The 25,650-nt window shown below is 41.3% G+C and overlaps 1 protein-coding gene across 6 annotated transcripts in view; it reads right to left on the reverse strand.

Annotated features, from left to right (window-relative positions):
• Positions 1-431: 431 nt before the first annotated feature.
• The window catches only part of larp4b (La ribonucleoprotein 4B), a 51,545-nt gene continuing 26,326 nt past the window's right edge, over positions 432-25,650 (reverse strand). For 2 of the 6 annotated variants that reach the window (XM_083991986.1, XM_083991987.1), the window contains exons 4-17: positions 23,952-24,185; positions 20,938-21,016; positions 16,774-16,910; positions 15,094-15,197; positions 14,817-14,927; positions 14,095-14,148; positions 13,173-13,397; positions 11,909-12,015; positions 9,633-9,896; positions 8,431-8,476; positions 8,089-8,259; positions 6,801-7,054; positions 3,808-3,919; positions 432-1,193 (exon numbers count right to left, since the gene is read on the reverse strand). In XM_083991986.1, the coding sequence (XP_083848112.1) occupies positions 804-1,193; positions 3,808-3,919; positions 6,801-7,054; positions 8,089-8,259; positions 8,431-8,476; positions 9,633-9,896; positions 11,909-12,015; positions 13,173-13,397; positions 14,095-14,148; positions 14,817-14,927; positions 15,094-15,197; positions 16,774-16,910; positions 20,938-21,016; positions 23,952-24,185 (2,288 nt within the window). In that variant the 3' untranslated portion in view covers positions 432-803. The remainder of the gene's footprint in view (positions 1,194-3,807; positions 3,920-6,800; positions 7,055-8,088; positions 8,260-8,430; positions 8,477-9,632; positions 9,897-11,908; positions 12,016-13,172; positions 13,398-14,094; positions 14,149-14,816; positions 14,928-15,093; positions 15,198-16,773; positions 16,911-20,937; positions 21,017-23,951; positions 24,186-25,650) is intronic. The other 4 variants (XM_083991990.1, XM_083991988.1, XM_083991989.1 and 1 more) reach the window with 4 other exon arrangements.

Below are 25,650 nucleotides of genomic sequence, written 5' to 3' on the forward strand. Positions count from 1 at the left end.
AAACGTTAAAACGAAGGCAAACGGCAAAAGGGAAGCGACGGGACCAACGAAAAACTAACAAACGAAACAAAACAAACAAACCTCGAATTTGGAGGAAAAATTAATCGAAAAAACAATTGATGTAAACGAAAAACCTTGTCATGATGAGATTTAGACGTCAAGTTGCATACGGGTGTGAATATGTAATTAGAAAACACATATCTGCTGATTATGAGCCTTAATTAAGCTTCATAAAAAGGTGCAACGAACAAACAACCCCTCTATTTCCCATCATCCTCTGGGGGCGGCGTCCCACAACGACAATGACAATGACTGACGACAACAGCAACAACAACGATAACAACACACAATGCCCTGCTGCTCCGCACACCAGACGACTTGAATCCCACGACGCCGTTTTTTGGACAGAATTAATGAATGAAACGCGACACCATCACGGCGTAAGTTAATTAATGCAAAGGAGAAATAAAACTGAATGAAACTTTAAAATAAAATAAAATAAAAATAAAATAAAAAGGAAACAAATAAATAGAATAAAAAGAATGAATGAAACGGTGCTCTACATGCACAGTAAAGTGCTTTTTGTCTGCAAGCCCTGATCAAGAGAAGAAGGCGTCCTCTACGCTCGTGTGTGGCCGGTGATCGGGGACAGAGGGATCGAGTAGCCCTGACTTAGATTTCCTTTTTTGTTTTTTTGTTTTTAAACGCATCTCTGGAGCGGAGTGGGAGTGGGAGGGGAGGGGGGAGGGGCTGGAGGACTCAGGTAGGGAGGAGGAAGGGGAGGAGGAAGGAGGAGGATTTCCCTACTGTGGGGACTTGGGCGGGGTGTGGTGGTGGTGGTGGGGGCCGTCTCTGCTCTGGGGTTTCCCTGCGTGCGGCGGCGGCGAGGCCCAGCGCCCGGCCGGCCTTCGGGCCTCCCGGGGGGGTCGGCCCGGGGCGGCGGCCGCCGAGCCGGGTTTGGAGGAAGAGGAGGAAGAGATGGTGGAGGAAGAGGAGGAAGAGGAGGAGGAGGAAGGGGGGTATGTCTCTCTGGCTTTGGCCTCCGCCGGCGGGGCGGGGGAGGCGTCGGGGCACTTCCTGTCGTCGCCGGCGGCGGCGGCGGCTGGCTTGGCTTCCTTGGGGGTCAGCGGCGGCGGCGGCTGTGACGAGTTCACCCGCTGACAGATCTCAGCGTAGGAGGGTTTCCTCAGCTCCTGGTGACGGCAAACAACAACAAACAGGAGTATGAGTGTTTTGTCATCTGCATTATTTCTTAGGCTGGTGCAAAATTAACCAATATCACACGAGAGGGAGCGACCACGACGAATCACACCGTGCTGATAAATAGTACAACAGCACGACCTCGAGTGTGATATTGCTTCTATACAACAGTGCCAGGCAACACATAAACATTTCATACTAGCTTGCTACTAGCTACAAGCTTTTCCACCGAGCTGCTTCCAGTGCTGGTTCTGGTTCTGAGTCCATGTCTGATCAGCACCGCAGCAACAGGACCAGCGTGAAGACACACAGAGACGTTATCGACACCGTATTACATTTGTTTATCTGCTATGTAATCAATATAAACACAGTTGAAGCTAAGTAGCTGAGCTACGTGGCTAACAACAGCTAACGCTAATATCAAAACACATCACCGTCAAAACGTAGTTGCTGCCGCAGCAAAAAATTTTTTCAGCCGGGTTTAGGCTGACAGGGATGCAAACGGGTCAAATACAAATTATTAATTAATATAAACTGAAATTAATTAAAATAAACTGAATAAATAAAGACATGGGATGTTTCGTTCAGTGTGTAATGGACATATATAATGTGTTAGTTTCACTTTTTGAATTGAACACATTCTACATCGCGGAGGCAACGTCTTTCCACTTATTAGGGCTTCCTGCACCTCTGAAACGGGGCAGAGCTCCGTGGGAAACACCTGCCTGACACAGCAACAAAACAAAACAACAAAACAAAAACTCTTCGGATCTGAACGATTCACACAAGTCACCTAATTGGTCATGGAAAAAGCGAGTTGCGCTTTCCTGCGCGCTGTTTGCATCCCTGGGCTTAGAATTGTTGCCAATTAGACGGACCAGGTCAGGTCCAGGTTTTAATGTTCAGGTCCGTTTATAACTGCAGCAGCAGCAGAGAGATGGAGCAGCTCCTGTATGGGGAGCCTGGCTCTGACTTAGGGCGCTTTCACACCTAATAGTCCGGACCAAGGTCCGGACTTAATTTTTTTTTTTTGTTACATTGTTTCCATATAGTCCAGTAAAGTTCGCTTTCACACTGCTATTATGACAGCGGACTAAAGGATCTACCGACGTCATGACGGATGAGCGTGCGTCTGACGTTAGCGCATAGAAAGTGCTCTGAAAAAAATATGTGTAAAAAAAGAAAAATATAGCCTACTGCTGGAAAGCACGCTGTGGTTTGTAATCGCGGTGCAGAAGAGTGAGTTTAGAGCTGATGAAAGGAGAGAAAAAAAGAGGGTTGTGCCGCGGCGACATGCTCTTATTGATCAGAGTGGCAGCGATCAGCGATCAGCTGTTTTGTGTAGTGGAGGGGAACACACACACACGCTATGCGCACACACGCGCGACCCTCCTGTCAGATGCGGCTGCATCTCTCCAGGTCACTTGTGTGTGTGAGTGTGAGAGAAATGAAAGCTCTGACCTGCCGGGGCAGACGTTGTTTGGTGTCACCCGCTGATAAATATCTGTCTTTTTCAGACTTTTTTCGGCGTAAAAAATAGATATTCGGGTCAATATATAAAAAAAAATAGGCCACATAAAAAATGCATGTATCGTTTGGGGATTGATATTAAACACTCTACTGTTTAATTCCGTGTAAACGTTTACAAGTGTAGCCTACACTGACACACCCATCCCTCTGACCAAATCTGGATATAATATGATCTCCTCTCCCCAAGTGTTGCCGCGGCTCCTTTTTCCTTTTTTCTGTTTATTTAATTTTTTCGGCACGAGCGAATCTGACGTGACTTCCTGTATTTGGTCTGATAGTTCGAACCTTCCAAAAAAATGCTTTCACACTACGCAGCAGCGGACCTTGGTCCAGGATAGTCCGGACCGAGACCACCTTCTGAGGCTGGACCAAAGACTCGGTCTTTAGTCCGGACCGTGGTCCGGGGGAGCTTTCACACCTGTCAATTTGATCCGAACTATCTGGAAAGTCCGAAAGTCCGGACCAAACGAGGTAGGTGTGAAAGCCCCCTTAGCTTCTGTCCAGCTGAACAGCGGAGTGATTATGTCTGTAAAAAGTCCCAGTGCTGTTATACTGTATATCAGCACTATGGAACGTCTCTTGTCCAATCAAATTGCTCGGTTGGAACCGGTCGGAACTAACTGTTGTATAATGTTATTTATTATACTGTGTGTAATTTTTGTACTTTTGTGTGCTCCTACTGTTGTGAAACAAATTACCCCACTGGGAACAAATAAAGGCATTGATGGATTGAACGTATGTTATCTGATGATGGTGATATACAGTATTATAATATACTAATACACTGCCTGAGCAAAAAAAAGTGACACACTAGCTGAGGAGTCTGAAGTGCAACTCTCAGATAAAATAAAAACGATTTTCTCCTCTCAGTTGCTGCTTGTCTGTTTTTAAAATAAATGTTTTCCCCAGGAGGCGTCTGTGATCAATACGAGACGCTGCAGAATTAAAACACGACTCATTTACCCAGTTTTTTTTTTTGTTCACGCTGAGATCGACTGATCTGTGATTGAGACGTTTGAGTGTTAGAAACAGAAAGAGAGAGAGAGAAGGAGGAAGAGAGCAGGGATCAATACTGACCGTGGCAGCGCCGTTGACCTGCACCGACTTGCTGGCGGTGGACAGAGTGCCGGGGACTCGCTCCACTGAAAGCTGCACCTCCTTCGGCTTCACCTCCACCACCTTCACCTCCCTGAAACACACACACAGGACACACAGGACACACAGGACACACACACGTTAGGATTCAACGAAGCAGCAACAGAGAAGATTGGGCTTCATTTTCATTTTCAAATTTTCAAATTCTTTTCCATGTAACAAGTTGTGAAGATGTGAATATAATGAAGCGTTGACACCTTACTATTAATTTTCAATGTATAATAAATCGTGTCCAAGCTAATTTCCGTCAGTCCAATAAATAGTAATACATAGAAATGTTGTGACAGTTTGTATAAATTAAATTCATCCTTTATTCCCGCACTGTACAGCCTATCCATGACACGATGCATACATTTAGTGATGGGGTCGTTCAATAATATAATGTATTCTTCTATGTTAAATACAGTATATCATGAATTTGCTTGGACACAAGCGAGCAGCTTTCTGGCAGCAGCAGACTTTCCAGTTAAATTGTGGGAATCCGGTCCGTGTACTTCGCGGCCATTCGATTTTTCCTTTAAATAGAACTGTCAAAAAACGAAAGTAAGCTGGTAATTTGGTTTTCCGTTTCAAACAAAAAACAAAAAAACAAAAATTCAGGCTGGTTTTTTCGTTTTTTGGTTTTTGCTTTTAAAACCAAAAAACGAGGAGACCAAAATCAAATAACGGCCAATTTTTAATTTTGATTGTTACAAAATCTCTCTTTTCGTTTTTGATAATAATATTAACGCTGATGACAGACCGGAAGTGTCTGGACTTCAAAATAAAAGCCCAGTGCATTGACTTATAGCCAAGAAAGAAAAAAAAAACTTTTTTCCCCCTTGTAAATGTTGTGTTTTGAGCAGGTTTTGAGCATATGCATAGCCTACATTTTCGCAGCTGTTTGCCGCTGATACGTGTGTGTGTTTGTTTATAAATATATATATATATATAGATCTGCTGCAGTAAGGCCACCAAATAAGGGCCCGGGCGTTTATTTGCTTAAATCGCTCAAATCAACCGGCGTTTATTAGGGACCTGCGTTTATTTGGGACCTGCGTTTATTAATAGTGTTCAACCTGGACCTCCTTCTGGGGAAAGAGGCTTCACTCTGTGGCGGCAGGCGGCGGTGGAATGATACGCGCGTTTCTCGAGGCATTACTGTAAATACGGCCAGGGCGGACTCGTTCTCTGTCTCGCTGACCTCCGCCGTCCTGGCCCGCACAGGTACCAGGAGACTGAGACCCCCGTCGGTCCTCCGCCCTTCTTGATCCGCTGCAAGTTGCAAAAACCCTGCGGACGCCCAGTCTCTCCACCCCTCTCCCTCACTTCAGCACCTGTGTTGGCTCGCACCACCGTCCTTTTTTTGATGTTGTTGTTGATTGAATGAAGTAGGTCTATAACTAATAATAATGCAACGTATAGCCTAACTAAATACGCGCATGAGTAATCAGAGAACAGTAGGCTGTTTACGCTACTTTTAAAAGGAGTCATTTAAAACGAGGAGCGAGCCGAGCCGAGCCGAGCCGAGCCGACACGGTGCAGTCTATGGGTGCAGCCCAGGACAGGTGCTGAAGTGCGGCTGAGAGGAGTGGACAGACCGGGCAGGAGCAACCAGCCCAGAGGCGTCCCGTCGGTCCTCGGCCGTCTTTAATGTCTAGAGACACCCGCTATATTTGCATAGAATATTTTTTGGCAACCAGAAAAACAATGTTTGACCCGGCGTTTATTTGGGATGGGCGTTTAATACAAAAAATATAGTGGGAAAACTGTGTAGATTCATCCGGCGAGGAGCTGTCATTACGCGCGACTATTACGCACAGCAGCGGAGGTGATTCCACTAGTTCCCTGACTGTAACCGAGGTCTGGGACTGGATCCGCTGCCACCTGCCAAATACGCCCGGGGTTGGAGATCTCAGGGTCGAAATGAGTCGGGAGTAGGAGTTGGTCTATCATGCACCCAGCCCCCAGCGGTGGCCTTACTGCAGCAGATCGTAATATATATAGGCCTATATATTTATAAACAAACACACACACACGTATCAGCGGCAAACAGCTGCGAAAATGTATGCATATGCTCAAAACCTGCTCAAAACACAACATTTACAAGGGGGAAAAAAGTTTTTTTTTTCTTTCTTGGCTATAAGTCAATGCACTGGGCTTTTATTTTGAAGTCCAGACACTTCCGGTCTGTCATCAGCGTTAATATTATTATCAAAAACGAAAAGAGAGATTTTGTAACAATCAAAATTAAAAATTGGCCGTTATTTGATTTTGGTCTCCTCGTTTTTTGGTTTTAAAAGCAAAAACCAAAAAACGAAAAAACCAGCCTGAATTTTTGTTTTTTTGTTTTTTGTTTGAAACGGAAAACCAAATTACCAGCTTACTTTCGTTTTTTGACAGTTCTGTTTAAAGGAAAAATCGAATGGCCGCGAAGTACACGGACCGAATCCGATTTGTGTTTGTTTTGTTTTGTAGGGTTAGGGTTAGGTCGACTGAGGGAATGTAGAGGAAAACTTATGTGTGATCTTATGTTCATGACATTCAAGTAAAAATGAAAAGAAAAAACAAATTAATTGTGGAATCATAATATTGGCCGATATAATTCCAATACGATGCATTTAAATGTAAATGTTCATCAATATGTCCCAATAAAAATGTCCCATTAAAAAAAGAAAAATCTGAAATCTAAAAGGGAAATGTTTGTTTGAACATCTCGTCATTGTTTTTGTGATTTTTTAAAAGTAAAAATGAAAAGAAATGGATTTGTAATATCGACCAATATAATTACAATACAATGTTTTCATGCATCTTAAATAACTTTATGCACTTTTTCAACTCTTTTATTTTTAAATTATAACTAATAGACTTCTGTAAACTCAAAATCTAAACCTAAGAAACTCTTCATCAGATTCAGCGTGCAGCTTCACACTTACGCTGTAGAGGCGGCGTTGGTGCCGGCGGCGGCGGCGGCAGAGCTGTGCGGCGGGCCGGGGGCCGGGGTCAGTGTCGGGGCCGAGGTCGGGGCGGGGGCCGTCGGAGAGGGCTGGAAGCTCGGAGGCATCGGAGAGGAGGAGGACCGGAGAGGCTCCTTAGGGCCGGCCGGAGAGAGAGAGAGAGCTGCTCCTCCTCCTCCTCCTCCTCCTGCTGCTGCTGCTGCTGCTGCTGAGCCGGAGTCAGCACTTACATTCTGTGGTGAACACACACACACACACACACACACACACACAAACAGGAAGTGAAGCGTTAAATCAACTTGTTAGAACTGGGAGAGGTTCCATCACACACGTCGATGTTGAGCTGAAACTTCCTACAACGTATGCGTACGGATCAGTATCAGTTAAAGCTGCAGTGACCGTTTGTCACTGAGCAGTGATGGGAGCAACGTCATCAATAAAATAAATTAACGATGGTACTTTTTTCAGTAACGAGTAATCAATAAAGTTACTGTTGCTGCGTTACCGTTACTGACAATAAAATGCACCGTTACTTCGACTCATTGGAGCGGCTTTCAGCATCAACATGTCAGAAAAAAAGACGTTAAATAAACAGTCCAAGTAAGCTGACATATTTGAGCTTTTTTTTTGTATAAGAGTAGTGCAATAGTTACTTTTCCTGGTAATTAGTTACTTGCATAATGTAGTAACTCAGTTACTAACTCAATTTAATTGGATTGAATTGAAACCTTTATTTATCCCCGTAGGGAGATTCAGGTGTCTAAAACAGCAACAGTTAAAAACGAGAAGCAGAAGACAGTCATTTAAAAAGATAATTAGTTAAAGAAAGGGTTAATTAATTTTATAAATAAATAAATAAATAGATAAATAGATAAAAGTACAGCACGAGAGGCACAACCGGATATTTCTAAAAGTAATAAAAGTTCCAAGTCGTCACTAAGTCAAGTCAGTTACTTTTTGGGGAAAGTAAGGAGGAAAAGTAACTATAACTAGTTAGTTACTTATTTAAAGTAACACACCCAACACTGAACGTTACTTCACCGCCTCATATGCAAATTAGCACACGTGTGTTGAAGTCTTTAACCAATCAGACGCCGTGAAATAAAGGTTCCAGTTTTGGTTTGAAAATTGGTCGTTGGACTAAAAACGTGGTTGTGTTTGTGTTGACGCCTCTGACCTCTGACCTTTGACCTCTGAGCTCCTGTCGGTCACGCTCATTGACGTGGAAAAAACAAACAAAAATAAAACAAAAAACCTGTTTCCGTACCCGTTCCTTGGCGTTTCCGACGACGACGCTGCTGGCCAGCCGGTTGTCGAACACGTCGTCGGTCTTGAGCTGGCCGGCCGCTCCGGGCAGCGGCGGGAAGCTGGAGAGGCCGAGCTCGAAGCTCGGAGACGGGGGTTTGGGAGGGGGAGGCGGCGACTGAGGCGTCACTCTCTGTGTGACGGCAACACACACACACACACACACACATAACAGAGTCAGAACAAAACACACACACACACGCACACACACACAGAGTCTCTAAACTAATTTACATGAATCTACACTAAAGATAAAAATGTTTCGACGTCACAGACAAACACAAAGAAACATAAACACACTTACTGTAAACTTTTCGTCCCTCTTTTTCCTAGAAGCAGAAACATTTTTCCTTTAAGAAAGAGAACATCTCAATTTACAAACATCCACTCGGCCTGAAACAACGAGCTCAGCCGACAACACACACACACACACACACACACACACTCTGCTCTACATCCACCAGCAGGTAAAAGAAAAACATCCACATCATTAAAACAACGGCCTCAGGATAAAAAAAAAAAGAAAGAAAAAAAAAAGAACAATCTCTTCTCTGCAGATGGTTTGTTGTAAAAACAAAAAATTACCTCAAAGGAAGAAAGAAACAAAACAAACGAAACAAAAACAGCTGCAGCTTTAAAATGTTGAATTAATCTGATTAACAAAAACAACAAGCTCAGGAACTGTTGTATTTCCAGTCGGGCTCAAACTCCTCCAGCGTTTTAGAAACAGCAGGAATCAACGGAGCATGAAAAGAGGAAGTGATGCGATTGTTTTTCAAATTAAAACGCAGCCTGAAGCAGAAAACCTGATTAAAAGGGATAGTTCAACATTTTTGGCAAATTGGCCCATTGCCTTAATCGCTATAATCAGTTTGTTACCTTTAATTTTCATGGGATTTCTTGGTTTCCCTCATCAAACTCATCAAATACACAATCCAACAACTCCACAACGCTCTGGTGGACAAGTTGTGACCTGCACATTCACCACGCTATGAGATAATAACACAACGTTACCAGACAGAGTTGTTTTAGAGGGAAATGCAGAGGCTGCTTGATGAAAAACTGCCTCCGACAGGAACGCGCATCAGCGGTTTTGCATGAATTTCCTTCTAAAACAACTCTGTCTGGTAACGTTGTGTTATTATCTCATAGCGTGGTGAATGTGCAGGTCACAACTTGTCCACCAGAGCGTTGTGGAGTTGTTGGATTGTGTATTTGATGAGTTTGATGAGGGAAACCAAGAAATCCCATAATGAGCCTCCGTAGCGTAGCTCTGAGCAGCTCACGGCTCTGCTCCGCCGTTCTAAAAATAGCTTGCACCGACAATTAAAGGTAATGAACCTACTGCTATGACTATAGGGATTATGGCAATGGGCCAATACTCAAAAATGTTGAACTATCCCTTTAACGCTGAAGGTTTTATTTGTTTTCTTTCAGCTTTTTTCTCTCCTCAGATTTACAATAAAAGTGAATAAATAAACGCTGATCTGGGTTCAGCGGTCGTACCTTCCTCGCCCGACGCCCAGCGAGTAGTCGGTGGTGGCGGGCTCGGTCACGCGGCCCGTGCCGACCGTGTCCCGGCGGGGGAAGGCGGCGGTGGAGGGCAGCCGGGTGCGGGGCTGGCTGGTGGGGAGTCGTGTGGGCGGGCTGCTGCGGACGCCGTTGAGCCTCTCGCTGGGGAAGCTGGGGAAGAGGCCCGGGGAGTCGAGGAGCCCCGTGCTGCGGTCCGCCGTGGGGAGCGTCGGCCTCAGGTGAGGTTTACTGTGATTCCTGACGCACAGGAAACAGGAAGTAGGAAACAAGCGTTAAAAGACCTCCAATGTTCGTTTGGCCCTGTCCCTTTATGTTATTACATTACATTATATACAGCGGGGAAATAAGTATTGAACACGTCAACATTTTTCTCAGAAAATATATTTCTAATAGAGCTATTGACATGAAATCATGAAATGCATCATGCAATGTTTCTTGTCTGACACCTTGGTGGTGAGAAACCTTTTTAAAAAGGCATCAATCAGGACTAAACCAGCAGATATTACTTTGCACTAGGGATGCACATTTTGAATTTTTTTTCTGACCGATAACCGACGCTCGTTAACCGATTATTAACCGTTAACCGATAAGATTAAGAATCTTGCGGCGCACGGCCAAAAAAAAAAAAAAAAATTGAAACCAAAAAAAAAAAAAAAAATTTCTTTTAGTTTCAATTTTTTTTTTTTTGCCGTTAAATACACACGTGCGCCGCGACAGCTGATCAGTGCGCTCTGTCTCAGCTGATCGCGCTCTGGAGGTTAGATCGTCCAATGTAGAAGTGTTTTTATACAAAGTGCAGCCAAACACCAGGCTGAAGAAGCAGCAGAGCTCCTCTGACAGCTCCTCTGTGGAGCTGCAAGAGAGCTGCTGCAGGTGAACAGGCTGGAGAGCAGCGACATCCTCTTTTTTTTTTTTTTTTTTTTCCAGCGCCGTTGTTACAGGTGATTCACATCTATGTCCGTGTAGCTACATTTATTGTCTGATCTTCCTTCATGGGGGCTGCTGCACATACTGTCAGTCCTCCTGTGTAACTTTTTGCTGCGAAATATGACTGAAGGCACGTGAACTCTGCACGTGTCGACACGCCCCCATGAGTTGACGACATAAGGAGCTAATAAAATAAATAAATAACCGATAGTATTAATCGGTCAAAGTTCTTGTTATCGGTTAACGGTTAAACGGTTAATCATGTGCATCCCTACTTTGCACTGATAGGAGACAGGATTACATTCTAAATACTGACAAACTCCAGCTGCTTTCTTGGCTTTCCATACCTTTTTGCCCCTCCTTTTCTTCATGTGTTCAATACTTATTCCCTGTGTCATTTCACTTTATTACACATAACTTAATTTATGGACATTGATGTTTGGATTTCTTTGTATGTGTGCATTACTTGGGTTGATGCCGACATCTGGTGAAAATTTCATGCCAATAGCTCTATTAGAAATATATTTTCTGAGAAAAATGTTGACGTGTTCAATACTTATTTTCCCCGCTGTATATTTTACTTTTTCTATTTATCGTTTTGTCCACATCCTGACTGTGCACCTTAATTTTGTTGTACGTGCATGTATAATGATAATAAAGTATGTTAAATTTAAAATCTTAAATTATCGGCGTGTGTTCAGTGTAAAAGTGTATCCCATTTCTCCAACGACAAAAAACGCAGTGTGTAAAGTTCAATAAAATAAATGTGATTTTCTATCTCATAATTATGACTTTTTAATCTCATGTTTTATATTATTTATTATTATCTCATGTGCTTGAATTTCAATTTTGTTGTCTTTATTCAGGCTACTGTTACATCTCATCATTTTGACCTTTTATCACATATAATTATGGTTTTTCTCTACTGATTATAATGTTTTATGTGAATATTTTTCATCACACTCTGTTTAATCCTGTGTTTTTTGTTCTTTCCCTTTTACTTACGGAGTTGGGCTTCCACATTTATGATTTAAATCTTGCATATAGAGACACTTTTGGAGTAGATAAGACTGTGATCCAGCAGCAGACTGTTTATTAAAACTGTTTCTTCTGTCATGATGGAGTTCTTTATGTGAACAGACAAGAAGATGCCGACCTTCAAACACGTCATGTAATTTAACTCACTCCAATATTCTAACTTTGAATAGATTTTATTATGAATATGAACATTATTGGCCACTTAATACACTGCTTGCACCCTATAAGCAACAGAAGTGTGTGCGTCACCAAGCGCACTTAGCCAAGTGTTGAGAAACACCCACCTGTTCCTGGGCGAGTAGTGTCTGACCGTGAGCTGCGACGTCGCTGGTTTGAAACTGTGTGACGTGGTGAATCCGTTGATGAACTGGTTGTTGTGAAACGGGGCGACCTGGGAAACAGGAAACAGATTCAGGATCAGGAAACTACAAGGGACTTATTTTGAAAATCTGTTAACAGGAAACACTTTTCCTGTTTGCCACATGAAGTTTTAGAGTTAACCCAGTTTGTCCAATCAGAGAAATGGTTTTGCTTTCCGTCTATATATCACAGTAATGCTCACAATTTCATTTTGAAGGGAAGGAAAACAAACTGAGCCAAAATGGAGAAGTGAAAGATTCAGAGCAGAAGAGACACGGTTTGATCCTGTGGTGTTTTTGAGAAAAATAGTGTATGAGAGAGTGTGTGCTATTCTCCAATAGCAGCCCTGCCTTGTATTTGCTTCACCTACCAAAACTGACCCGACTTATATTAGAGACAGGCGTCGATAAGGGACAGGCTTCTGCGCAGCAAAGATAGAAATCCTCTCCACTGGTTCTGTTGTTACTGTTTATTCTTACCGTTTCTTCTAAATATAAATCAGTGCTACGGTCACAGACTGTATAAAGGCCGAGAGTTAACGCTCGTGAGCCTAGCAGCGTCGGGTTGGCGCTTCGGACCGGGCTGGGTCTTTGAGAACTTTAGCATGAATGAAGTCTGGTATTTATTTTATTTATTTAAAAAGGGACAATACACATTAATGAACATTCGTACGTGTGCACAAATGTAAATGCGTCAGAGTTAGCAACTTGCTAATTTGCATCCGTAGTCCCTTTTCTTTCTAAGTAGCTTAGAAAGTGCTCAAACGGGCGATCGTGGACTTTGAGATGTTTTGTTCATTCACAAGAACTCACAGAACTGGTTTTGCACTTCTTCGCCTGTGAATAGAGTTCACTTTTGCACTGTTTTTTGTGTAAACCCAGAGCCGTAGACTCAGAGAAAATGACTAAAATTGAACCTCAACATGTACAAGTTCCAATATCAAATGTGAAATCAAAGCTTCATGTGCATTAACAGTATTTTTCTTCACTAAACCCCTAAAAAGATCAAGTTTGTTGTTGTGTTTTTCTTCATTTAAACTGCTACTACTGCCACACCATGTGCAATAATCATTTATTACACGATTCAAGCTGAAGTACACCTGGAAAAAATAAATAATAAAATATGTCCAGATGTTCATGTTTTAGCCTCAGTAGGTCAAAAAAAAGTATAAATTAAAGGAGTATTTACAGGAGAGGCTCGTCTCACCAGCGTGGGGTCGATGAAGCTGTGTGTGGCCGACCAGGCCTGCGGCGTGATGAGGCTGTACAGGGGGAACTGCTGCTGCGGGCTGTAAACCGGCGGGATGTAGTAGGACGTGTAGCGCTGCTGGGCGTACGGGTTCACCTCCACGGGCCGGTAACCGTTCTTTGGCATGAAAGTGTTGATAGCGATTGCCTTCGCCTTTATCCTCGCCTGGTGGAGGAGAAGAGATGGGAATTTAAACATCAAATAGAAACATGGTGGGTTTTATCCATCTATTATTATTAAAAGAGTCACTGTGAGAGGTTTTTTAACTTATAGAGGAGTTTACTTCTGTGCAAAAACATGAATACTGAATAAAAATGTGACTAAACATGAAAACATGGATTAAACTGAGTAAGAAAAGAAAACGTAGAGAAATATAATAAACATATTTAAATGGTAGAGGAAGTTTTTTACTTTTAGCAGTTTGATAAATATCCACTTTAATATCTACACCTGATTGTTATCAATATTAAATAACTGACTGACGGAGGTTCATCGATGTTTGGAGCTGAATTAAAACATTTAAGTTTGTGCAAACGAAGGAAGGACTAAAAATAAAATCTTTAAAAGCAGCTGCTCAGGTTTCTCCTCTGTGGAGTTAATGTTTTTTTTTTTTTAATACATTAATGGATCGACTCCAAAGTGTGATGTCATGTCTCCTCTTAAAACAAACGCCTGAGATTTACAGGCTCTTTACCGCAGAAACCTGGACGCTCATTAATTATTCATGAGGTTTTGTAGAAGAGATTCTCTGATTTAAAGAGTTTTTGTTGAAGAACTGATGAACCAGGAAGTTAAACTATGACACAATGTTGTTGTGTTTTTCGGTCAGCGTGTGTGTGTGTGTGTGTGTATGTCCACTCACCTTTATGGGCTTCCCTTGGAAGGTCTTCACCTCCTCACGCAGATACTGATATGCCTTCATCAGACAGGGGGAGGAGACAGAGCAGCAGATTTTAGTATTTAACTTTAATCATTAGTCTGTTCTCTACATGTTTCACTCATTCACCGATGTATCTGGATTATTTAGAGCAGAGGTTGTCAAAGTTTTTCCACATGAAAGTCACAGGTTATAGTGAAATAAAAATAAACAGTTTGTCTGAGGATCAAACTTTGGGAGCCACTGATTTAGTTTGTTAATTATGAGAGAATTAACCCGAGGAAACTAGTGCAGGTTTGGAAACTCTCTCCCAGTTTTTATTTAACTTTGATAGACCACGTAAATTGGAGATACAATTAATTCATTAATTCATTAATTTCATTGTATAGTACAAAAAAACGTTTCTCCAGGGGATGTGATGGGAGGGGCAGATGTTGACTTTCTTTCTGTATATTCTTGAAAAAGTGGTCTAATCAGCTGCTGAATATACTGTTTCAATTCAGATTTGATGATTTCTGTGTATTTTTGGGCCTAATGTGTTAATAAAGTAGGTTAAAGTGAAAAAATAATGATCAGATCAAACAGATGAAGTTGTCCCGGGAAAAAAAAAATCTAAAGTATATTCAGAAATGGTCAAACGAGGCTCAGAAAGAACAGTTTGAGGTTCGATACAACGTGTCAGAGAGTAAGAGCGTGGTTGTCGTTACCTGCTGTGCGTCTGCTTCTGATTCAAAGGTGATGAACCAGTTGTCGTTGTAGGCAAATTCACAGTTGATGAACTTGGGTAAGTTTTCCCCTTTGAAAAGAGCCTCCACCTCCTGCAGCAACACACAAACACACAAAAACCAACATATTATTGATCAGTGGGACTCAGAAAAACAAAAAAAACACATTAGTAACGTGTTAATTAAAGCTGTTAAACAGTTTTTAACGATGATTATGTCGTTGTCGATGTGTGTAATTAAATTGTGTAATTGAACCGACCTCGATGGGCGTGCTCTCAGGAACCTCTCTGAGGATCACGATGCAGCGGTTCTGATTGGGTCGCACCTTCTCCCCCTTCTCGTCCACCTGGACCAATGGCAGAGCTGCAGGAAGATGGATTATAATAACAATCAATAAAACAAGATATAAATAAAAAACATAAATTCCTTCATCACTTTAACTCCTTCAGCTACAAACAGTGAGTTGAGCGTCAACTTTAAAAACATGAGAAACAGGCAAAAACATTGTCTTTTCATGCACTGATCCAATTTTGTGATTTTGACTATTTTTCTTCCTTAACACGTCTTCTTTCAGAATAGTGGAAAGAAATGGTAGAAAATCCACATTAAGGTTTTTTTTTTGTATTGTACTTCATTTTGTCTCCTTCATCTGTAGATTTCTCCTAAATTCACCAAAAGTTAGTCTGACCCATGTCATGTCAGGTATCATTGTAAAGCTCTCTTCCCCCTGAACAATGATCTGGGCTCCAAAAAAAATTTGTCATTTCCTCTCAAAATGAGTTTTTCCTCCTTTTATTCCTGTCTGTATTCTGAAGGTTTTTACAGAGGGGATTGTTGATATATCACTCTCAGCTCGATTTATACAACATTTTATCCCTAAAAATGTGGCGAAATTTGATTTTTTTTAGGGCTGGTGACAGTATTTTCTCATTTATAGAGTGATAAAAAGAGATATCCAAAATCCCCTGACTCTAATATGTGTCAACAAAATAAAATAAAACACAAATTTTGAAAGTTGTTCTATCCAATGTTGGATGTTGTTATGATGCCATGTAAAGCCCTTTGAGACAAATTGTTTGTAAAAACGGGCTATACAAATAAAATTGCCTTGCCTTGCCAATGTTCAGATTTCTGTTCTGGAAATGTACGGTAATGCAAATTAGGGTAACCCTTTAATTTACAGGCCGCTAATTACGTAATAATGTCAAGAAATAGCCTAGAAATAACGGTCAATTTCATAGTTATGTTGTGTTTTTCAGAAAGGCAAAACCAAGTCCTTGTAATTGACCGATATTTCTGGGCTATTTCTACGCAATCAATTAGTTAGTTAGTTTTGGCTATATTCCTCGACATCACTATGAAGTTCGTTATTTCTTGGCTATTTCTAGACATTGTGACGCAATTACTTGTTATTTCTATGCTATTTCTTGACATTATCACGTAATTAGCGGCCTGTAAATTAAAGGATTACTCAAAATAAGCACATATTTAATTAGATATTGCCTCATTTACATATTTAAACCATACATTTGACAAAACTTGTAACACAAAAATAAATTGTTTAAATGTAAATGATAAATTTGGGAAGTTTCATGGTGATATCTGTTAGTTTAAATCTTTTGCCCTATTCACCTGTAGTGTCTCACCTTAGACAGCTTATCACTGTTTACAGCGTCTCGTCCAATTTCATATTTTAAAATCTCGACACTTCACACGTCACTGAGCCGTAAAGTTACGAGTGCAGCTTGAGGCGAGATAGGATTAATCTAAGGAGGCAGTAAATTAAAAGTGTGTGTATAAATCAGAGAGAGAGAGAGAGAGAAAGCAGGTTGAGGTTGAGAGGCTGGATGCACTTTAACAACCTCTCCTGGGAAATCAACCTCCAGACTCCCAAAGTCTGTAGGTTTCGTTTCGTTTCGTTTCGTTTCGTTTCACTCACATCGTAAAATGTCCACGATCAGCTCCACGTCGGTGCTGAGCTTCTTGACGTGGTCCAGGTTGGCCACCGTCACGATTGGCACGTACTGGTCGCTGTCCATCTGGGAGATGAGGTACATGTCACTGGCCAGATTCTCCCTAGAGAGACACAAGGAAGAAGAAGAGGAGGAGGAGGAAGAGGAGGAGGAGGAGGAGAAAAGAAGAGGAGAGGAGGTCAGTGACACAATGGAAATCAGTTTGTTTCTACGACAACATGTTTTTCCCTCAGTGACGACGTCGCCGCCCGCCGGTGGTTTGTTGGTTTTACTGCTGCTACTGTGGGTTTGACTGTAAAAATAAAAACTTCACTCTATGACTCTGACATTTGCACGTTGATAAACAAGAGGATGAAAAAAGAAAAAAGAAGAGAGAGAGAGAGAGAGAGAGAGAGAAAGTCAAATGTTGTTAAGCCTCGATTCTCCCTCAACCCCCCCAAAAAAACTAAAACAAAAACAAAAACCAGCAGCAGCTCAAACCACCACAGAGGCATTTGACAGCATGAAATAAGGCTTTCATTCAGACCACGCCTGACGCCCACACAGAGAGAGAGAGAGAGAGAGAGAAATGGCAGCACAATCCTCTGATTACTGACGGATCTATTATCTTATACACAAGTACAGTAACTTATTATTGGTCAAATCGACTGTTTGGGAAACAAAATATCATAACAGGCTTTTTTCACCGTTTTCTAAACCTCTAATAAAATTGGTTAAAAATTAATTCAATAGTATTTATTTAGACTCTGAGTCGATATTTCCTAGGCTATATTATTGACTATATAGCCGACCGAGCATATAAAACATATCATAGATGCCAAGAAACACAAATAACATCTACGAGTAGATAAAAGTGATAAAATAAAGAGAGAATTCAAAGTAGTAAAAGTTCAAATATTGACCCTTTTTCCACCAGCACGACTCGACTCTACTTGTTTTAATTTAAACTAGAAAAAGAAAGCATTTCCTGCAGAAAATGCATGAGAATGCTGAATTAGCTGAAGAAACTGCTGAATTAGCTGAAGAAACTGCTGAAGAAATGTTGAAAAAGGCTGAGGCTAAAGCTGAAACATAACTTGTAGGCCAAGAAAAGCAGTAGACATAGTTGAAGAGTTGAAATCTGCAGCTATCCTGAAAGTAAAGAAAACTGATGAACCAATGCTAATATGGCTGAAGCAACAAAGTGAGAATAGATTAAAAACCCACACATCATAGCCGCCAGGAAACACAAATAACATCTATGAGTAGATAAAAGTGATAAAATAAAGAGAGGTTAAAGTAGTAAAAGTTCAAATATTGACCCTTTTTCCACCAGCACGACTCGACTCTACTTGTTTTAATTTAAACTAGAAAAAGAAAGCATTTCCTGCAGAAAATGCATGAGAATGCTGAAAGCAGCTGAACGCTATTGCTGAAGCAATGCTGAATTAGCTGAAGAAACTGCTGAAGAAATGTTGAAAAAGGCTGATGCTAAAGCTGAAACATAACTTGTAGGTCAAGAAAAGCAGTAGACATAGGTAGAAGAAAATGTTGAAATCCTGCATGTCTTGAATGTAACAGTTGAAGAGTTGAAATCTGCAGCTAACCTGAAAGTAAAGAAAACTGATGAACTAATGCTAACATGGCTGAAGCAGTGAGAATAGATTAAACACACACACACACACACCATAGACGCTGGGAAACACAAATAACATCTAAGAGTAGATAAGTGATGAAATAAAGAGAGAAGTCAAAGTAGTAAAAGTTCAAATATTGACTTTTTCCACCGGCACTACTCGACTCGACTCGTTTTAATTTAAACAATTTAAATGGCAAGAAGAAGGAGTTGGGTAAAAACAAGAGCAGCTGGGGCTAAAATAAGATAAAATTAGGGATTTAAATTGTCCTGATCATAAGAATGAGATGAGCTTCAGATCAGTCTGCATGTTTAAGTCTGAGTTTCTTTGTTTCTCCTGAACATTAATGTGTTTAATGCATTCGCCATCACACAACAAAGAAAAAAAACAAACAGTGGCTGATGAAACCTCTGTAATGAACTAGGTGAGTAATTAGTTGACTCGTCTCTATAGTTAATTATGTCTTCAGGATAAAAAGCTCACAGACTTGAAGTGATGAAGTGACTGGTCTGAATTCAGCATCGTCTCCTCACAGATATATGTTAAAAAAAAACAGACGTAATGAAATCAACTGGAATATCTGAAGTCACATTTTGGGTCGATTTGCTGCTGACACAGTGAAGAACCGACAGAAGTGCAGCTCGGTGCCGCTGCCAACGAGGACGAGGACGAGCGGGGGATCGATGGTGAGGAGATTCCCATGAGTCATCGATAAAGAGCTTTTCTCCTCTGCTCTTTAACGATCACTTAGCGGCGGTCGTTCTTCTTCTTCTTCTTCTTCTTGTTGCTGCGGCTCAGTTTAAGTGCTTTTCTCCATTAACAAGTGTGAAACTGCTGCTGAGCAACGGGAGGAAGAAGACGAGGCTGAGATATCAGCTCGTTGTTGTTGTTGATGTTGATGGAAAAGAAAATCACAGACAGTAGATCCATTCCTTCCCATCTGTGTCATTATCAGAGGCCAAATATTTAACTCAAGTAAGAGTATTGTTACTTTAGAATAATATTACTCAAGCGAAAGTAAAAAAAAGTAGCCAAATATCCATATATTTATTTGAGTAAGAGTAAGAAAGTACTTGGTGAAAAAGTATTGAGTATCTGCTGAGTAACCTCTGATTAATTTGTTAAATAATCAGAGCGTAAATGTGATCAAATAAACAAAAATATAAAACAGCAGTGAACAAATTCAGATATCACTTAACAACTAAGTGATTTAATGAAATCTTTACAAAGTAACATCAATTAGGGCAAATTCAGCCACAATAACTTACGTATACTTTCATACATGTACTTCAGTAGCACTTGGCACTTTTTATACTTTATTTATATACAGATAGAGATCTCTGGCCTTTTTTTTTTAGAATTTTTATGTCCTTGTCCTTCTTTTAATCGCAGGCTCGAGCCTTGTTAAAGTGTTTTTCGTTGTGTCTTGTATGTCCTTTTCCCACTTAACCTGGAACAACGGCACAAAAGTTCCTATGTGTGTATGCACAAATGGCAAATAAAGTGTTTGACTTTGATTTGATACAGAGGTTAATGAACTGTCCATTAACTCTCTCTCTCGTGTGTGTGCCTGTGTCATTATCAGTGACACACCAGCAGCCTCTTCAAATCTCCTGCTAACCGCAACGTGTTTCCCTAGATTTGAGGTGGAGCGAGCGGCCTGTACCTCTGTTTACCTGCAGAGACTGTGTGTGGTCATGTGACTGTGTGGCTACATTTGATTGGTGAAACGCAGTCATGTGACAGAGCCTCTGTTGGAAGTAACTCCGACCGTCAGAACATAAACAAACGGATCGAGCATTGGATCGATAAAAATAAGTAGCGTATTTTCCGGACTATAAGTCACGCTTTTTTTCTGTAGTCAGTTTGGCTGGCCATGCGACCTACTGTATATTTAGAAGTGACTTATATATCAAAAATATACGCTATGTCATATTTGACGCTGCAAGTGTTGTCAACTTTGCGGCTTTCTTGCTAAATCTGGCGACTTTCCAACCCCTCTTTTTTGTCAAAAGCGATAGCGACAAATCTAACGTTTCGATACTCCGACGTGAAAGCACGTATCACTGCTGTTTTCAACGTTTCAACCGTTCCAAAGCACTCACCTCGCCGGAGTTGTTTTTCTTTCTTTCTTTTTTTTTGACCCGGCCTGTAGTAGGCTATTTGGTGCCGGCCGGCCTTTATTTGTTCATGTAAACAAAGCCCCGGCCATTGATTAAATGTTTCAAAAATAAATGCGACTTGTATGTTTTTTTCCTCTTAATGACGTATTTTTTGACAGATCTCCGGTGCCACATATAGTCCGGAAAATATGGTAGCATAGAGTTTAAGTAACAAAAGTAGAGAGTATGCTGCATTAAAACTACTCTTACATGTACAGTTTATCCGAAGTTACTCAGGTAAATGTAACAGAGTAAATGTAATGTGTTACTACCCAGCTCTAGTCATCATTGAAAAAGCTTTTTTTTTCCTTTACACTCCTACTAGTGAATCTGATGTGAAACCTGGACTCACCTGGACAGACAGAACTCCAGGGTTTTCTTCAGGTGCTCCCTCAGGCCTTCCTGCGGGTTCTCAGGCTGAGGATCAGAGCCTAGACACACACACACACACACACACACACACACGGGAAACAAAAATAACATTAAAACCATCTTTGTAAAACTAAAGAGCGAGTGAACGTGAGATCAAAACATCACTCAGACCGATGACATGTAGAAAAAAACAAGCTGAAAACGAAGCAGGATGTGGGAGGGACGGAGATGCCGAGCAGCAAAACATCACAATTACTTAAAATAAATAAATAAACAAGTATGAGAAAACAGAAAAAGAAGCAGCAGCAGCAGCAGCTTGGTTTATATTGATAATGTTTTGTTTGTTGGTCCCAGACTGAGCTCCAGACTCAACAGCATCAGGTCCAGACTGAGACGACGACGACGACGACGCTGGAAATAAAAATCCTGAGGCTTTAACAAGAAAACAAATATCTGACTCAGCAGATCATCGCCGTCTTCGAGGCTGGTAACCGACAGCGACGGGGCTTTTTGTTTTTTTTTACGATTAATGCACCTATTTGATATTGTTTTTATTTTTCCGGGCTTTTATCTTGTTTTGTTTTCAGTTTTCAACGCCGTGAGCCACAGGACTTTACTTTTATTATGTTTTTCATTGGACAGGTTGTTTTTTTTCTCTTTGCATGATCTGTACAGCACTTTGTAACTTTGTTAGGAGCTATATACAGGGATGCAAACGGGTCAGGACCAAAAAAGAGAGGAATTTCCCGGGGGGGGGGGGGGGGGGGGTGCTCACCATTAACAAATAAGTACATTACAATATGGAAATTTCCAGTAGTTCAACCCCAACTAAGTATTGAGTGCATATAGATGGACATAGTTTTCAGAAGGCCTACATTTCTATATTAAAAATGCTTAAAAAAAAAAAAAAAAAAACCTTTGCAATATTTCCATTTTGGAGATACAGATTTTTAGGTCTTCACTGAATGTTAGTCATAATTATTACTATTAAAATAAACTGAATAAATAAAGACATGGGATGTGTCATTCAGTGTGTAATGGACATATAGGCCTAATGTGTTAGTTTCACTTTAATTGAACACATTCTACATCGCGGAGGCGACGTCTCTCCTTCACCTCTGAAACGGGGCAGAGCTCCGTGGAAACATCTGCCTGACACAGCAACGTAGGGAACCGTGCATGTCCGTGACGCACAGCTCCACATGCACGGGGGAAAAAACGGCGTCGCTGTCGCACCGATGCACGCGGATACGCGCCGCTTTAATGAGCGCGCATGTCGCGCGTCTACATTGGAGGTCGGCTGTTATCAGTATAATCAGAGACAACCATGAATGAGTTCGCCTCAGTTTCACGTGATTGTCACTGTCAGCCTGTTAGAAAAACATTTTACTGACCCCAGCTGAGACGCTGAGACCCCCCCCCAAAAAAACAAAACAAAAACTCTTCGGATCTGAACGATTCACACAAGTCACCTAATTGGTCATGAAAAAAGCGAGTTTCGCTTTTCGGCGCGCTGTTTGCATCCATGTATATAAATACAGTTTATTATCATTATTATTAGGGTTATTATTATCATTTTTATTAATGTTATTCTTATTATTGATATTATCATTATTACTCTACTCTTCTCCCCTCCACCACCAGCTGAGTCTGGACATGAGAGTCTCATTATCCCTGAGGTCGTTAATGGACCTTAAAGCCTCAAAACCACAAATCAACAGCTCCTCGGCCGTCGACGTGAAGATATTCTGTCTCTGGAGAATTTACTGAGGTTTAAAAAGCTAAATAAACAGACAGATAAATAAATTAATTAATAAATAAATAAATGAACAGATAAGTAAACACTGCAGCACTCAGTAGTGAGTAAATACATCAGTGATTCTTCATTTAACCTGTCGACGGATACGATGAGTCCCAGCAGACGACCGACGACCGAGAACTACTCAGCTGCTTCATCAGATGCTTTTATATAGACGCTATTTATTTATACTCCTACTACTGTCAAATAAAAGGAATTTCTTATTTTTTTCAGTTACAGATTAATATTTCAACTCAGATTTGACATAAATAGGACATGGAGGAAAAGTCTGGAGCCACGACCAATTTATTCAAGTAAAGTTAAACTGTAAAAGGTGTTTATTTTAATGCAGAGCTCCAAACTGCCCCTAAAATTTGAGACGGTGGAAGTAAATTTTTCATCTATTTGCTGTAAATTGCATCTCTTTTTTTTTTTATTTTTTTTTTTTTATCACTGGTGAAACATCGAAGGTATCTGACGACTCAAAGAATCTGGGATCCGTCATTACAGGCGTCAGACCAACGTGTGTGAGGATCATGAATGAAAAGGAAATGGGAATATTTGGTTTGCAAGTCGATTTATTTACTAAATTTTCTTCTTGCGCTCCTAAAATAAACTCTTCAAATTCCATTTAAGGGTCTAAAGCAGAGGGTCCGTGACCCCTTAGGGTGAAGTGTTGCAGGGGGGTCATGAAACCTTTGGTTGATTATACAATTGTGTTTGTTTTTTGGGGGATTTTTTGCTTCCACATTTATGCTTAGAATAAAAACGTCAATTTGAATAGCTTGTATGCATGATTATTACTTGATTGTTGTTGATATTGGCATTGGTATTAGTTAACAAGGTCTGTTTATAAATGGCAGTGGCACGACCATGAATATATGAACCTGTGTATTAATTGAATAGCTGAGTATTGAATCCAGCGTACGTTTATTCATAGTAGGTTACTAGGCCGAGTTAATACACAATATAATACACAATTTTCTCCATCAGTTTGGGGGTCCTTGGCCTGAAAAACGTTGGAAGACCCGTGGTCTAAAGTGTTTTTTTGTTGTCTATCACACCTGCTCGTCTCCATAGCAACAAACATTTAGATTTAGATTTTCCAAAAACAGCTGGATAAATGTTATACGTCTCCTCCCTCCCGACCCGCTCTGCTCTAAAACAAAACAGCCAATCAGCATCCAGCTGCCCACCTGTCTGCCCCGACTCCTGCTGCTCTGTTTGGGCCACCGGCTTGGCGCTCTCCAGGGGGGCCACCACGGAGGGGGGGGCCGCCACGGAGGAGGGGGGGGCCGGGGCCGCTGCCGCCGCCGCCGCCACGGAGGGGGGGGCCGCCGGCTCTGCCAGCATTACTGGCACCGGTGGAGGCTCATCGGGTTCGGTTAGTAGAGGCTCCTTGTGAACCTTGTCTTCACTGGCTTCATAGCCTGTGACAATCAACAAGGAGGGGAGGGGGGGGGGGGGGGGCATAGGGGGGTTATTAAAAACTGTGGGGGCAGAAGGGGGAGGGAGGCGGGGTGTCACATCTGGTATTTATTATATAAAAGTGGTGACACCTGAGCCTCGTCTCTATTTACCTGAGATAAACCTGAGAGTCTGTGTTTGTCCAACTCATCTACAGAGACTTTAGTTTGTTTAAAGGGATAGTTCAACATTTTGGCAAATTGGCCCATTGCCATAATCCCTATAGTCATAGCAGTAGGTTCGTTACCTTTAATTGTCGGTGTAAGCTATTTTTAGAACGACGGAGCGGAGCGGCAGGCTGCTCAGGGCTATACTATGGAGGCTAAGGGAATTTCTTGGTTTCCCTCATCAAACTTATCAAATACACAACCCAACAACTCAAAAACGCTGTCGTGGACAAGTTGTGACCTGCACAATCACCACGCTATGAGATAATAATGGAACGTTACGAAACGGAGCCGTTTTCGAGGTAAATACAGGGTAAATACAGAGAGCTGCTTGCTGAAAAACTGTCCCTGAACGCAACGCGCATCAGCGGTTTTGCATGAATTTACCTCTAAAACAGCTCCGTCTCGTAACGTTCCGTTATTATCTGATAGCGTGGTGATTGTGCAGCTCACAACTTGTCCACGACAGCGTTTTTGAGTTGTTGGGTTGTGTATTTGATAAGTTTGATGAGGGAAACCAAGAAATTCCCTTAGCCTCCATAGTATAGCCCTGAGCAGCCTGCCGCTCCGCTCCGTCGTTCTAAAAATAGCTTACACCGACAATTAAAGGTAACGAACCTACTGCTATGACTATAGGGATTATGGCAATGGGCCAATTTGCCAAAATGTTGAACTATCCCTTTAAAGCATCTCAGATAACACACACACACACACACACACAAAGACACACACACACGCACATACACACACACACGACATGATGAGCAGCACAAACAAATAAAGGTTGGGTTAAAAGAAAAAAAAACATCGTACACCTTCATCAGATTGGGTTACATGGTTAAATACAACATGAAGTGTCATAATCACGTCATGTTTCTGTGAATGAACTCAACACTTCCTGCACAGTAAAGTCTAATGCTTAAAAAAAGGCTTTTAATGTGAAAATCCTGTGGAGGAAGTGTTTGATTTCACTGGCAGCAGCTTTAAAAACACAAAAAACAACAAAAAAAAGAGGTTTGGTTAAAGAGACAAGAGTATGACATGTGATGTGAGCATGATATCGACGTGTTGAGTTTGCAGCAGATGGAAACAGAGACCTTCAAAATAAAAGCTGCCTCTGATTCGATGTTTGTTCTTTTACAGCTGAGATTTAAACAACTCAAATACAGTGAGTTTCACTTCTTTTCTAGTTTATGTTATGATCTGGTTTCTGATGGATTTCCTCCCCAGAGCCGTTTCTCTCTGGCAAAACAGGAAGTGA

The sequence above is a fragment of the Trachurus trachurus genome (genome assembly GCF_905171665.1).
Source record: "Trachurus trachurus genome assembly, chromosome: 17".
Classification (NCBI taxonomy): domain Eukaryota; kingdom Metazoa; phylum Chordata; class Actinopteri; order Carangiformes; family Carangidae; genus Trachurus; species Trachurus trachurus.